The sequence below is a fragment of the Nycticebus coucang genome, chromosome X (assembly GCF_027406575.1).
Source record: "Nycticebus coucang isolate mNycCou1 chromosome X, mNycCou1.pri, whole genome shotgun sequence".
NCBI lineage: Eukaryota > Metazoa > Chordata > Mammalia > Primates > Lorisidae > Nycticebus > Nycticebus coucang.
In genome coordinates, this window is record NC_069804.1 from 1939168 (window position 1) to 1955628 (window position 16461).

General features: G+C 47.0%; 1 protein-coding gene across 2 annotated transcripts in view; it reads left to right on the plus strand.

Annotated features, from left to right (window-relative positions):
* Positions 1-14598: 14598 nt before the first annotated feature.
* The window catches only part of CD99 (CD99 molecule (Xg blood group)), a 53479-nt gene continuing 51616 nt past the window's right edge, over positions 14599-16461 (plus strand). The window contains exon 1 of one of the 2 annotated variants that reach the window (XM_053579596.1): positions 14599-14815. In XM_053579596.1, coding sequence (XP_053435571.1) covers positions 14749-14815 — 67 coding nt within the window. In that variant the 5' untranslated portion in view covers positions 14599-14748. The remainder of the gene's footprint in view (positions 14816-16461) is intronic. The other variant, XM_053579595.1, reaches the window with a different exon arrangement.

Here is a 16461-nt window from a genome sequence, read left to right on the forward strand (position 1 = left end):
CTTGCACCCCACCTACCTGGACTCTGACAGGTAGAACCACCCCCTGCCTGCATTCTGGGCTGGTCTCTTGTCCTTCCTGGGACTCTGCCCCTCCGTTTTTCCTCCTCTCTCTGGTCTGGAATGCTTTTAATCCTGTCCACCTTTATCTGTGTGACCCAATAAACAAACTACGACTGGTGGCTCACAACGACTGGAGGGAATGTTCCTCTTTGTTCCTGCTCAAGGATCCCTGCAAGTGAGGTTTGGGCATAAACCCACAAGGGCCGGGAAACGTGTCAGGATGGGAGTCTGGGCAAGGTGAACAATGGCAACCTTGGGTGGGTATTTCTCTGAGAATTTGGTGTCGAACTGCTGTTCCATACACTCTCCTGGACGGGTGATTCGTCATGAGTCCTCACCATCCATGTTTCGCAGTCCTCGGAGATGATAAAGATGTAAACAATTAAAACTGATTGAGCTGATGACAACTTGGCAAAGTCTGTGGTCTTGTTAAAAGAAACGTGCGGACGCTGATGTCCTAGTTATATATTGTTCTGCAACAAAATATGAAAGGAAGCTGAATTAACAGCATAAGGGATTCTATAACATCCTTACCTTCAAAACTTTCAGGGTGTCTGTCATTATTTCAAAATGAAAAGTAAAAAAAGAAAGAAAGAAAGAAAGAAAGAAAGAAAGAAAGAAAGAAAGAAAGAAAGAAAGAAAGAAAGAAAGAAAGAAAGAAAGAAAGAAAGAAAGAAAGAAAGAAAGAAAGAAAGAAAGATAAATCACCATTTGTGAAAATCATACCAAAAATGGTCTGGAAAGGGTGCATGTTATATATGTCTTGTTACAGCTCAAAATCTAAACTCACTTAGGCATTGTGAAATTGCCATGTCTGGAAGCTAAAAGCATCTTGTCTTCATCTTTGAAGCAAATTCAGCAGGATTCATGGCAAAGGAGAGACACATTCCTTTTCTTTCAGATTAATGTGAGGGTACAATGAGGTTGCAATGTTCATATTTGTTAGGTAAGGTCCCGCTTATAGCTGTGTCCTGCACCCAGATCTGGAATTGTGCCCAGTAGGGGGGACTCACCCGTCCCTCTCCCACTCCCCCTCTCCCCTTCATCCTTCTCACACCTCCCTATCTCGAATTGAATTGAGATTTTCTCTTGTGTGGGCCTGTGCTAGTTTGTCTACTGACCAAGGAGAGGAAGTCTTACTGCAGTGAATGGCAAAACCTCTTAGCTTCTTTGAAGTCAGGGTTAATCATTGATTAGAATTTATCATGAGGTTAAAGTGATGGGTGGGTAGGGCACACAGGTGCACACACAGACAGATACACACACCTACCTGTATTGAAATGCTGGTTATTTATCTGCTGATTAGAAGAGCTTGCAAGGGGGATGCCCAGATGTGGTTATCTGGCCCTGGAGTGGGAGATTCAGATGCAAAGGCAAACTCTTGGGAATTGATCGCTTGCCTTGGGTTCACGCCCTTGGTTTTCTATAGCAGGGATGTTAATAATGTCCTCCTGAGGGTACCAGGAGGGTGTGCTGGGCATTGTAAAAGTGGCTGTTCTATAATGCCCAAGCTGCCAGTGCTACTGTGAAAGAACAAGGGACATGCATGGCTTATAATTCCTCACTGCACATAGATGCTGAGCCAAGACCAACTGGGGGATCATTTTTAAAATTTGGAAGAAGATATAAAGCACAGGATGGTCAGTTTAAGGCTGACCTGCAACAGGAGAGTCGCAGTGACGAACTGAGCCCAGGTGTGCACGGCCCTCTCCCCAAATGCACAGAGATTGCCAACTGCTTCACGAAGCCTTTACTGTACGTCCCATAATGTGTGTAGAAGAGGCTTGAGGACTTTACAAATTCTCAGCAAGGTCTGTTTTGGGAAGGGGAAATAAGGGTTTTGTGCAGGGCATGCTGTACACAGCTGTTCACAGCAAGATAAACCACCCCAAAACAATGAGCCCGGAGTTCACTCCTGACTCGATGGCTGGGCTGTTTGTGTTTGGCTCCGCGAGGCAGCCCGGCTGTCAGATACACTCACTCATGAGTCAGTGGTCAGCGGCTGGGTAGCCAGGGAAGGGCAGGTTTGGATGACTCAGCAGGGAGAGCTTGGCTGAGCTCCAGCCAGCCTTTAACAGGACAGCATAGGTGCACCCACAGCGTCCAGGCGGGTGGCCAAGTTGGGGAGTGCAAACAGTCTCAAACAGCTCAAGCCCAGAAATGTGTCTGTTACTTTCGGCCAAAGGAGGTAACAGGTCCAGTGAGGATTAAAGGACCAGATACACGATTCCACTTGACAAGCAGAGACAATGTAAGGAGGGGGATGTATGTGGCCATTTGTGCAAACAATCTTTACCTGGCAGAGAAGAGCTTCAAAGCACCCAGTGCCTGGGAGGAGCAGAGCCAATGGACGCCATCCAGCCTCAGGGGTAGGGCTCAAAGGTCAGCAGTGACATCAGCTTTGTCCAGTGTAAGCAAACAGACAATGACAATTAGATCAATGAATCCTCCCGAATTGAAGCTTCAGAATAATAGATTTAGGGCCGGCCACGGTGTCTGTCTATAACCCCAGCACTCTGGGAAGCTGATGCACGCGGTTTGCTTGAGCTTAGGAGTTTGAGACCAGCCCGAGCAAGAGCAAGAGTCCCGTCTCTACTAAAATAGAAAAATTAGCAATGCCCATAGTGGGCAGTGGATAAGGTGCCAGCCACATACACCGAGTTTGAACCTGGCTTGGGTCTGCTGAACAACGACAACTGCAACAACAACAACAAAAATAGCCAGGTGTTGTGGCAGGTGCCTGTAGTCCCAGCTCCTTGGGAGGCTGAGGCAAGGGAATCACTTAAGCCCAAGAGTTAGAGGTCTCCGTGAGCTCTGATGCCACAGCACTCTACCCAGGGTGACATAGTGAGACTCTGTCTCAAATAAATAAATAAAAATAAAAATAGAACAATTAACCAGATGTTGTGGTGGCTACCTGTAGTCCCAGCTAACTATGGAGGCTGAGTCAGGAGGATCATTTGAGGCCAGGAGTTTGAGGTTGTTGTGAGCTATGCTGCCACAGCACTTCACACAGGATGACAGAGTGAGACTCTCTCTCGATATGTATAAATAAAAAACAATAATAGATTTGGTCTTGTTTAAAGAAAATCTTGGGGCATCCAAGATTTGGACAAGGGGCTATAAAAGCTGAGACCACATATGAAGTGGTCTTGTATGGGCAGAGGGCTTCATACACCCCAGGCTCAGGAGCCATCAGAAGGAAACCATTGTGGAGGGAAGTGGGGGAGTCTGGGGAGTTTTATTGCATTTCCTGAAACTCATGTTAAACTCTTTCTGCCCATGAGCTTATCACACAGAAACATCTGCTCTTCTTACTGACTTGTGACCATGCCCTTAGTTATAAGGATCTTTTCACCAGCATTATTCTCCTGGTTCTAACATGCAACATGAGATAAGCCCTATGTGAATGCTTGGGAAAGTTCAGAAAAAATCTAGAGCTGGAAGACTTGGGACAGAAATAAAACTTCTAAAGAGCCAGAAAGATGGGAGAAAGACGTCATGGTTCTTGTTTCAAATTCTTGGATTTGTTCATAAATAACAATGAGCTGAATAATAATAACAACAATAATAAAGTCTTCTCTTATGGAAGTCTGAGTAGTTGCTGTCTTTGCCTTCATTTTCCCCACTTCCCATCTTTTTTGCCACCACTTCCACCATCAGAGTATCTCCCTGGAGAAAGAGAGAAAACTCAGACTTTGCTCTGCTCCTTTTTACTTTCATGTGGCCACAGGCATTAATCAGGATTCTCCAGAGAAACAGAAACTATATATATATATATATATATATATATATAGAGAGAGAGAGAGAGAGAGAGAGAGAGAGAGAGAGAGAGAGAGAGAGAGATTTCAAGGAAGATTGATTATGAAGCATTGGCTCAGGTGATTATACAGCCTGAGAAGTTTGACCATCTGCAATCTGCAAGGTAAGGGCCAGAAAGCCCAGGGTATGAGCTCCAGTGTGAGGACTGAGACCCAGGAGAGCCCAGGGTGTGAGCTCCAGTGTGAGGACCTGAGACCCAGGAGAGCCTAGGGGGTGAGCTTGAGTGTGAGGACCTGACAGCCCAGGAGAGCCCAGGGTGTGAGCTCCAGTGTGAGGACCTGAGACCTAGGAGAGCCCAGGGTGTGAGCTCCAGTGTGAGGACCTGAGACCAGGAGAGCCCAGAGGGTGTGCCTGAGACCAGGAGAGCCCAGAGGGTGTGAGCTCCAGTGTGAGGATCTGAGACCCAGGAGAGCCTAGGGGGTGAGCTCCAGTGTGAGGACCTGACAGCCCAGGAGAGCCCAGGGTGTGAGCTCCAGTGTGAGGACCTGAGACCAGGGAGATTCCAGGGTGTGAGCTCCAGTCTGAGGACCTGGGGCCGGGGAGAGCTCAGGGTATAAATTCCAGTGTGAAGACCTGAGGCCCAGGAGAGCTCACAGTGTGAATTCCAGTGTGAGGACCTGAGACCCAGGAGATCCCAGGGTGTGAACTCCAGTCTGAGGAACTGAGACTTGGCTCAATACTTTGATGGTGCCATCTTGAAATTCTTAATCATATTTAGACAACAGACCCAGGTTTTCACTCTGCATTTGTCCTCATAGATTATATATGTAGCTGGTCTGGGTCTCTGTCAACAGCTAGCCTCCCCCATCAGAAATGTGTTGAGTAAGTCTTCATCAATTTCACCCCCTCAGCCTTCTGGTGAAGTACAAGAGTCTTCTGGTTGAGCCCGTCCACGTTGTAGATTTGTGAACAGAAAGCACACTGTGGCTCTTGTAAGACTAGCCTTTGAAGTAGTTTGTTATACAGAGTTACTACAACAAATGCACATTTTATAATCCATGGGTGTTAACACTTTCCATGTACCCTTTTCACACATAGGCATGTATTGCGTGTGTATGTGTGTGTATGTTGAAGCAAAAACAATAAAGGTAAGGAGCTTCCTTATTGCACAGACTTTTGTGGGGAGCTCAATTTTCATTTGCATGCATTCAGTAGAGCAGATAAGCTTCTGAAATGTCCAATGTATATGTGTCAGGGTCCCAGCCAGGTACTGAGGCAAAATCAAATTTGAGAGGGAGCACAGGCTATTGGGCAGCTCAGATAAACACAAGTTAACAGGCAAAAATTCAAACATTTCTTCCACCACACGCTATTTTGGGGCACCCTAGGATGGGGTTTGGGGTACCTTAGGCTGGTTCGCCACCATGGGCATCATAGGCAACCCATGTCATGAACAAGATACAACCTCAGGGCCTGTTTGTATGACCCTAATTACCCACATGGTTCTAACCCAAGAGGTTGTTTGAACACATAAGCAGTCTCAGAAGCAAATAGGGTTCGTGTTTCAAGTACAGGATTCTGAGAAGTTGATTCTTTCTTGACCATGAGCCAGAGTAAGGGCAAGCACTAGTTCTATCAACAAAGCAGGTGTTTGCATATTGAAGCTTCCCTGCGTCTAAATTTCTTCAGAAAACCCAACCTATGTTACAGTTAGATGAATAAAAAAGACATACACATAAGGCTCACACATCAGTTTTGCCAAATTAGGTAAATTACTGCTGAGGGCACAGACTATGAAGTTTTCAATATATAATATAAACTCTGAGCCACAACACAGTCTTTATTCTTGCCTGCTGCAAACACTCTGAGGACAGTATCTGTGATTTGGAGACAAATGCCCTGGATGCAGAATCAAAGAGCTTTTGGTTTTGATCCCAGCCCATTGCTAATGAGTTTCATGGCCCTGGGTCAGTTCCTCATCATCAGAGGTGGGCTAATGATTTCAGTATCCTTGTTTCACTCCTGTTTCCTGGTGTGTAAACACTTGATAAGATATAAGAAACTATAAAAAAGTCAAGTAAGAGATTGACTTGTTTGTCCATCCATCCACTGCACTTACCCACTCACCCATCCATTCATCCATCACTCCATTCATCCATCCTTCTATCCATCCATCCATTCATCCATTTACCCATCTATCCATCTGTCCATCTATCCATCTATCCATTTGTTCAGCCACCCATCTGTCCATCCAATCATTCATCTATCCATCCATTCATCTATCCATTCATCCACATACCCACCCATATTTCCATCCAGTCATCTACCTACGCAGCATTCACCCATCTACCCATCTACTCATCTATCCATCCATCCACCCACCCATCTGTCCATCCATCCATCTGTCCATTCATCCACATACCCACCCATTTTTCCATCCAGTCATCCATCTAATCGTCTACTCATCTATCCATCCACCCACCTATCTTTCCATCCATCCATTCATTTATGTATGGATAAATCCATTATGTAATGGATAAATGGATGGATAAATGGTCCATCTATCAACCATTTATCCAACCATCCATTCCTCTACCTACCCAACCATTTATCCATTTATCCACTTATCCACACACCCATCTGTCCATCTGTCCATCCATCCATCCATCCATCCATCCATCCATCCATCCATCCATCCATCCATCCATCCATCCATCCATCTATCCATTCATCCATGCACCCACCCATCTGTCCATCCAGTCATCTACTTACCCATCCATTGGTTTTTCCATCCACCCACCCACCCACCCTTCTGTCCATCTATCTATCCATCCCTCCACTCAGCCATCCATTTACCTGTACATTTATCAACCTTTTATCCAACCATCCCTTCCTTAATGTATACAACCATCCATTCATTAATCCATTCATTCATCTATCTACCCATCCACCCACCCCTGTGTTCATCTATCTATCTATTCACCCACCCATCCATTTATCTGTCTATTCATCAATCATTTATCCATCCATCCATCCATCCATCCTTCCACCCATATGTCCATCTATTAACCTATCCACTCATCCATCCATTTATCTGTCCATCCATCGACCATTTATTCAACCATCCATTCCTCTACCTACCCATCTATTTATCCATTCATCCACACACTCATCTGTCCATCCATCCATCCATCCATCCATCCATCCATCCATCCATCCATCCACCCATCCATCCATGCACTCACCCATCTGTCCATCCAGTCATCTACCTACCCATCCATTCATTTTTCCATCCACCCACCCACTCTTCTGTCTATCTATCCATCCCTTCACTCAGCCATCCATTTACCTGTACATTTATCCAACCATCCCTTCCTCGACCTATCCATCCATCCATCCACCCATTAATCCATCCACTCATCTATCTATCCATCCACCTACCCCTATGTCCATCTACCTATCCACTCATCCATCCATTTATCTGTCCATCCATCAACCATTTATCCAACCATCCATTCATCTACCTTACCCATCCACCCACTCACACACCCATTCATCCACACAACCCCAACCCATTCATTCTTTCATATATCCATGTACCTATCTATATCTTTATCCAGCTTTCCAGTTAGTCCTCTGTTCATGCATTCTTCTATCCATCCACCCATCCATCCATCCATCTGTCCATCCATCCGTCCATCCATCTATCCATCCATCCATGCACCCACCCATCTGTCCATCCAGTCATCTACTTACCCATCCATTCGTTTTTCATCGACTCAGGAACTTTTATTTGAGCATGTCTGCAGCAGATCCTAAGACACTTCTTAACTGGTTTGGCTGTCCACAAGGACAATAGGTCTCTGTTATAAGTTGGCACCTAATAATGGAGACCAGAAACAAAAGTGATTTAAGTAAGACTGAAATAGTGTATGAGAGTTGCTTGGAGATAGGTGATACCTCAGTGTGGTTTTGGTTTGCACTCCCCTAACAATTAGAGATGTTGAGCATTTTTTTCCATGAGTTTGTTAGACATTTGTGTGCCTTCATTTAAAAAGTTTCTGTTCATGTCTCACAATCGAAAAGACACGGAAATATTCCAAGTGCCCATTAATACATGAGTGAATTAATTAAACTTCGCATATGCATACAATGGAGTATGACTCAGCCATGGATAACATGGTGATCTAATATCTTTTGTGACAACCTGGAGGAGACTGGAAACCACTCCTCTAAATGAAACATCACAAGAATGGAGGAACAAATGCATGCACTCAACAATAAGCTGAAGCTAATTGGTCACCATTTATGTGCATATACGGATGTAAATTTCAACGAAAATCAAGCAAAGAGAGGGCAAGAGGGACTGGGTAAACTCACACTTGTTGGGTACAGTGCACACTGTCTGGGTGAAGGACAGACTTACATGTATAATTTTGATGCAATCTTTCCAAAAACAAACTATGTAAACAAAATACTTACACCCCCTAAGGAAAAAAAAATTAAAAATAAAAAAATAAGGAGCATGCACGCACACACACACACAAACAAGACTGAAATAAATGTGACTTTAGAAAATGGTGAGATAAACGTATGCTCCTGTGTCCCATAAAGGAAATGAGGAGAATCAATCTGAGACTGGTTAAGCCCTCTGTGCTGTCACCGGCCACCCAGGCTCCTTTGCCTCACATGTTCTGCCACTGTTAGAGTATGACTTCTATCCTCTAGGTAACCTCACGCCCTCAACTAGCTGCTGTGGCCCCACATATCACATCACACTCTCAAGCAGGTAAAAGATAAAGCAAAAAAGGATTAAAACAGGCTTCTGTCTCCTTTTCTAAGGAATTTCTCATAAAGTTTTACCTGATATCATATGCTGACATTTATTTTATGAACCACAACTTAGTTTTCTGGTTATACCTAACTACTTAGGGACGCTGAGCATATAGTTGGGACATCACTGACATCTATAAAATCAAGGTCCCTTACTACAAAATAAAGAAGAAGGGATACAAGATGGGCAAGCTGTAGTCTCACAGGTGCATGGGAGAGAGATGGATGGATGGATGGGTGGATGGTGGACAAGATGACTATGTAAATACTGTCTTAGTGCTGGTTGGGCTTCCAGAAGAAAGCAACAGAGACTGGTGGCTGACATGATGGAAATTTATTTTCCCTGAGTACTGGAGGCTGGGAAATCCCCCGTTGACGGCTCCCTTTCTGGCTTTATGAGTCTTCGCAGGAGAGAGAAAGAGGGAGAGAGACACCAATTCAAAAGGGTTTGTGTGGCATCTGTACACAAACCCTTCTGAATTACTGTTTTACCTTATGTCCTCATTACACTTTAGTTATCACCTTATCGTAAATATGGTCAGGGCTTCCACGTAGGAATTTTTAGGGTGGACAAAACTCCATGAATAGTACATACATATCCATACACTGTGTGTTCAGAAGGTGGCAAAAAAAGTATGCACAATTTAAGCGATGAAAATACTATACTAAACCTGTATGGTGCCTGTGGCTCAAGGAGTAGGGTGCTAGCCCCATATGCTGGGGGTGACAGGTTCAAACCCGGCCCAGGCCAAAAACTGCAAAAAAGAAAAAACCAAAACAAACCTGTAATACTTGAATCACATTTGATTTTTGCAATTACAACAGATAGAAGATATAGCATACATGTTAACAAATGTTACTGGTATGTGTTGAACGTTACAATTTTAATAGTTTTTTCCTTAAAACTTGGATGCCTTTTTCTTTTGGCACCCTCTGTATGTATGTAGGTGCGTGTGAGTGTGTGTGTGTGTGTGTGTGTGTGTGTGTTGTAGTATAACAAAGAGACAGATAAGCTTCATTGCCTGGATGCTTAGCCTTTTCTAGGGGACTAATTTTTGCTTTGCTTTTACATATATTCATGCCAGTGATTAGGCAGCTAGAGGGCTGTCGTCCAGCTGCTGAGGTATAAACAAAGACGGAGGCTTCTTGGGAGACTCAGATAAACCAGAAACAAGTACATAGAAACCCAGGGCCATTAACAATAAACGCTTGCTGCTCTCAGAGGCTGTGATTTCACTGTCGCCTCCCACAGAGTGGATACTCAAAAGGCTTTGTCGAATGAGTGCGCTTGCTAAGGAAACTCTGAAAAGGGGATTCCCCAGGGAGCTTGGGGAGACAAAAGTAGGTAAGAGGTGGAGGATCGGAGCAGGTAGGACACACAGGAGGAAAACACAGGTGGGCTTTGCAGCTGGCCCAAACATCTGACGCTGGTCAGTCCAGACGCTTAAGGTGGAAAGGGCACCAGAGTCTAGCTGACTCTGGGGAACGGTGGACTACAGATATGTGTACATATTAAACTGAAAACTTCTTGATTTTGAGTATGCCTACCCAAGAATAGTCTAGACATCATCAGGAAGTCTGCTGGCCACGATTTGGGGTGACTGGGGGGCTAAAAACATACAGCTACACACCCCCCATCCGCCCACCACACTGTTCTGAGTGACGTTTGCCAGACTTTGCCATAAGGAAGATACTCTTCCCTTCCCCCCTTTTTTAATGTTATAGTCTTTGGAAAGAAAGGGGGTATTGTATTCCTTGTCCTTGAGGGCTAGAGGAGGGACATAAATTATTCGGGATTATTCTGCATGAGAGCATTTGACTCTTTTAGGTATTTATTGATCTATTTAGACAGTGCTGTTGATATAGAGAGGTTTTTCTGTAATCAATTCCCCCAGCGTTTTCCTTGAGGGGTGCCCACCTGCCTCCTCTTTGAGCACTGCCCACCATTTGAGACCTTTCTTACCTTCTGCTAGATTTTTTTTTTTTTTTTGCAGTTTCTGGCCGGGGCTGGGTTTGAACCCACCATCTCTGGCATATGGGGCTGGCGTCCTACTCCTTTAAGCCACAGAAACCACCCCCTTCTGCTAGTTTTTTTGGCACATCTTAGAACCCAAATTATTTTGAGAGAGCATCATCTCAGTTTCCTGAATCTTGTTTCTAAAAAAAAAAAATTTTTTTTTTTTTGGAAAGTTTTTGGGTGCTTTTGTACCTTCTCCATTCAAAGTCTGGCCACCGGCACAGGTAAAAGGGCTGTCTCTGAGCCTTATGGGTTGAAAATATGAACTTTGATGATACTGTGCTATTTCTTTATTTCTCCAGGCTTTTTGGTCTTCTAATGCATCTTAGTTCCTCTAAACCAGTGATTTTCTTTCTTTCTTGTTTTTTTTTTTTTTTTAAGACAGAGTTTCATTATGTCACCCTCTATAGAGTACTGTGGTGTCACAGCTCACAGCAACCTCAAACTCTCAGGCATAAGCAATTCTCTTGCCTCAGCCTCCCAAGTAGCTGGAACTACAGGCACCCACCACAGTGCCCAGCTATTTTGTTGTTGTTGTCACTGTTGCAGTTGTCATTGTTGCCTTAGCCGGCCCAGGCCAGGTTCGAACCCACCAGCCCCAGTGTATGTGGCCGGCATCCTACACACTGAGCTACGGGCTCTGCCAAAGCCAGTGATTTTCACCTGGGAGAGGATCTCAGGTGTAACGCAAAAAATTTTAAAGACCATTAATTAAATTATTTTTGAAAGAATTTCAAAGCACAGTAAATATATTCTTTGTTGTTGTTGTTGTTTTTGATCAACAAAATTTAAGTGTGCCATGGAAGTTTAATTATAGGTTCAACTGTGGTGTGAGATTAAAAAAGAATTGAAACACATCTGCTTTAAGTCAAGGCCAGATGTGGTGAGGGGCGGTGGGAGGAAAAAGAAAAAAAACATGTTAAGTACTTTGTTGGGGTCCAAAAAGATGCCCTCTCTTCCTTCCTTCTTCCTCCTTCCGTCCCTCCTTTCTTTTTTGGTGAAAAGGGATTTTCTTTTTAATTTCAGATTATTGTGAAGGTGCAATCAATTAGGTTACAATGTTTGCAGTTGTTAGGTAGACTCCCTGTTGTAGTTGTGGCAATTAAAAAACATCAAAATTTGTATTCCTTGTTCTGTCGATACTGATTTAAGACTCCATTCTTGCCCAAACCTTAATAGGAATCATGTAACTGGCTGGTGAGAGGCTCTTCTTAGATGGAAGGCAGTCTAACAGTGTGTTTTACTGGTATGCGTGAGCAACTGGGGGCAAGTTTGTGACCTGCGGGCCAGTGAAGTTAGCACCTGCACATCTTAAACTTAGCATGTCTTGTGGCTATACGTTACATCTCCAGCTGCAAGTGTAAGACCCCTTGTGGGGTCCCTGCCTTGGTGCATTATGAGCTGAACTGTGTCCCTTCCAAATTCATATATTGAAGCCCCGACTCCTAGGACCTCAGACTGTGGCTGTATTTGAAGACGGGTCTTTGCAGAGATGATTAAGGTAATATGAGGTCACCAGGGTGGGTCCTGACCCATCAGAACTGGTGTCCTCATAAAAAGAAGAGATGGGGACACAGACAGGCATTGAGGGACAACTTCATGAGGGCACAGGGAAAAGACAGCACCTATACGCCAAGGAGAGAGGCCTCAGGAGGGGCCAGCCTCAGACACCTTGATCGCAGGCCTCATATAACTGCTTTGCAGAGATTGGTAGGAATCGTCCAAAGCCAGACAAATTAATCCTTACAAAATAAAGAGAGAGCAAGGGTCCCAGGTACAGACTGCAGGCTACCAGGGGTTCAGCTGAAATAAAATTACCAGTAGAGTCCATCGAAAGTGGCAAAACTTTGGTCATTTTCTGAGGTCCTACTGGCAAAGCACCTGCCCGGTGGACAGTGAGTTTTGCTGGTGGACAGTGAGTTTGCTCTCTCTTCCTCAGCCTCGTCTACAGCCTGTCAAGTACACTTCCATTTGGATACAGCCCAGGAGACCTTTTCAATTAATTTTTCTGTTCTGGAAGTGAAAGCTCCTTGAAGCCTACTTTTGAAGTGTCTGCAAAATATTATGGAAATTAGTATTTTGAGCCAAGGGAAAGTAATATTAAAAAAAAAAAAAAGCTAGAGGAATCTAAAATGAATTAGAAACAGGAGTCTTCCAAATGCCTCTCTGTGAGCAGATAAAAAGCCTTAAAGCCTGGCATCCGGAGAGCAATGATGAATACTTATTATAGCTGATGATAGCAACCAATGCCCTCTGCAAGGAAACACATCCAGACTGCAGACTCTTCTAGAATATTACAGCTACTAGGAGTAAGGAAGAATCAGGTGCAGTGCAGACCAAACGTCAGAGGCTGGAGATGAGCCAGATAGGGCCTTTTCTTTTGGAGGTAATGGAAATGGACTGAGAAATTCTTTGGAGTTTGAACTGGCATGAAGCCCCTGCTTTTTTCCAGCTCTCTGCTTCATCCTGAGGCTGACTTACCTCATGGTGTCAGAATGGCTGCAGTGGCTCCAGCAGGCCCTTGCTCCATCAGAAAACCCCCTGAGGCCCTAATCTAGGGTTCCCACGTTGTTTTAGCTCCAGCCCAAGAGTGCAGTCAAGGGATAAACAAAGTGCTCATAGGGAGAAAATCAGAGGGGGTTCCGGACAACCGGACAACCCAGGTTAAGCTCAAGGAGTAATGCTTCCAAAGAAATGTTTCTATGGAAAATAGTTGCAATATCCTCGTGGTTCTAAAGCACATTTGTGTTGCTGGACTTTGCAGGACAAGATTTAAAAAAACACGCTTTGCCTGCATCTGGGTTTGCAGAGCCGGCACTGGGGTGCAAGTTCAACCTCTTGGGGTGGCATGAGTCTGCCCCAGGGCGGCAAGTGGCCTGGGAGGGATGGGGGCAGAGGAAACAGAATATAGGTGTTGGCAGGTGTTGTGATTGGCTAATAGACAGGGTAAAGGGCGTGGAATGCAGAAATACCCAGGGATATTTTTCAGCCTGTGATGTTGTTCCACCGCCCCCAAGGAAAATGGTTAGACTTTGGGGCCAACATGTTAATACAAAAGATATTGTTAGTGTGGGGCAAAGGACAGCTGCGCTGCAGCTGTGGCCTGGCCTGGGGGTGGGTTGAATTGGCGGCCCCAACCAGGACCAGGGCCCTGGCGCTCGGGATAAGGGTAGGAAGCCTGTTCCCTGTGCCCCCACTGTGAACACCAGTCCCCACTTGCCCACACCCTGGTGGCCCTGGAGATGGCGGGGAGGAGCTGCCAGAACGCAGAATGCAGAGGGGTCATCCGCTCTGGACCTTAAAGAGCCCACCAGGGCCCTCCCGTTGCGCACCCCCAGTTCTGTTACCCCAGAACGGACTTGGTTGTGCAGTGCTGGTCCTAAGGCTGGGGGCCGCGCTTTTCTGAGCAGAGAGGGAATTCCATTTCGTTCCACCTCAGGATCGCACTGACAGCCCCCTCAGGATCGCACTGACAGCCCCCCTTACAGCAGGGAGGGGCCCCCACTTTTCCGAGAGGGGAGAAGAGTTTCCTTTGATCCTCTTTTAGAGGTGGAGAGAGGTTCTAGCGACGGGTGAAGACGGAGACCCACAGCTTTCCGAGAAGGGAAGCGGGTTTCGCGTCGGTACAAGTAGGGGCCCATTTAGAGAGGTGTGCAGAGAGGGGCACACGATTTCCCGAGAATGCTGGGGTACTGGGGTTCACTTTGCTCCCCTTGGCTCCTCCTTAGGTCACCGTTAGTGGCGAGCGCGGGGAAGCAGGCGGACTACAGTTTCCTGAAAAGAGAAGGGGGGCTTCCCCTGTTCACAGTGTGCACCACCGCGGAGGGGACCTGGGCCCCTGAGCCCCTGCGCCCGGCGCGGTTCTGGAGCAGGCGGAGGCCGGGCCGGGCGGGGAGGAGAGGCCGCGGGTGGGCCGGGCGCCGCAGGGGCGGGGCCGCGAAGCCGCCGAGCCGCACCCTTCCAGCCCAGCTCCTCCGCCTGCTCCTCCCGGCCCAGGTGGGGGGTTGTCCCGCTGCAGCCTTTGCTCCCAGCTTTCAGAGCCGCGGGGACTGTCACTCCTCCGCACCGCGCGCAGCATGGCGCGCCGGACCGCCCTTCTGCTGCTGCTCCTCGGCCTGCTCGCCCTTCTGGTGGCCGCCGCGGGTGAGCGGATACCGGGTTGGGAAACGGGGGTCGCGGGCAAGGTCTGGGGGTCCGCGTCCGGGACCGCGGGGCATGCGCCGCCACGGAGGAGAATGGCACGCGGGGGACAAGGGCCTCCTCTCCCCTCTCCCTGCCCGCCTGAGGGGCGCGCTGTGCCTGCCGGCGGCCAGCGCCCTGGGGAGGCGGCCCTGCTTTTTTCCAGCTGTCCTGCTGAGGCCAGGTTGGGCCCATTCCAGAGGCCAACTGTCAGCCTAGGTCGCTTGTCAGTGTCGCAAACTTTTAAAGTTGGATGGACCCGGAAGAGAGGGGGCCTCCGATCCCCGACTAACTCTGGGACTTTGTTGGGGCTTCCGCCCCTCGCAGCTGCCCCCCCGCCCCACCCCGATATCTTCCCCCGGTCCCCAAGGGGTACACGGCCTGGGTCTTTGTTGGGCGCGCGCAGGCCGCCTCCCGGGAGCCGCGCCCTGCGTCCCGGGCCTAAATTTGGAATAGCTGAGACTCGGCACGGAGCGGGTGGGGGAGAAGAAGTTAGAAAAAATAAACTTTGAGCTCTTAAAACTTTAAAAAATACTTGGCGCGTGCATGCCACTGATAGGCCGGCGCGCGCGCCGCGCACCAGTCCCTTGAGCACAAAGAGATGTGTTCTTAACCAGATTGTTGATGTGCTTCGGAAGGTAAATTGGGAAGACACAGGAAAAATCCGCCGTCATCCCCGGGATAACATGCCCGGGACTATTTCTGGTCGTAACTACCACTCTGTTTTTCGGTCTCCTTTTAAAACGAAGAGAAAAAGAGAAAACCGAACAACCGTCCTCAGCGCGTGTGGTACATTCCAACTTAGATTTCCACTGACTGGGGCATTTTTTGCGCCTTAATATGGCCAGACTTTTAAGTTTTTGCAGGCGGGATGGTCCCAGGACTGGCCTTTATCAGGGCTGGATTATCAGGGCTGGACAAATCTTAGGAATGAGAGGTGGGCGGGCACATATCCTGTTCTTGGTAGCCTCTGGTTCAGCCCAGAGCTTCGGTTAAGGAGCGCGGCCCTGTATTTTCAGGGAGTATTTGCACACTTTTAAAAATGTGGCCTTGGGGGCGGCGCCTGTGGCTCAAGGAGTAGGGCGCTGGTCCCATATGCCAGAGGTGGCGGGTTCAAACCCAGCCCCGGCCAAAAACCACAAAAAAAAAAAAAAAATGTGGCCTTGGTATCCCAGAAATAAAAGTGCATTGCATAGGGAAAGAAGCCTGTTCCGTGGAACGAAAGTTGGAAGGATTTATAGCTGGCCGGGGAGGTTCCACATGGGGCCTCCCTTTTCTGCCTTTGTAAATGTGCGCTATTCTTCCTCGCCTCCTATCGCCATGGACACGGGTTCTTCTGTAGACTTTGGGGAGCTGCATTTCTTGGCTGAGTGTTGAAAATTTCTGCAACAGAACAGATTTACTGGTAGGCCTGGAATTCTACTTCACTGGGGAGGGTGACTTGGGCAGCTCTAAACAAGTCACTTCACAATTTCTTTCTTTTGGACACAGAGTTTCACTCTAAGGTGCCATGCCGTGGCTTCACAGCCCACAGCAACCTCTAAGTCTTGGGCTTAAGAGATTCTTTTGAAACAACCTCTCCAGTACCTGGGACTGCAGGCACCCACCAG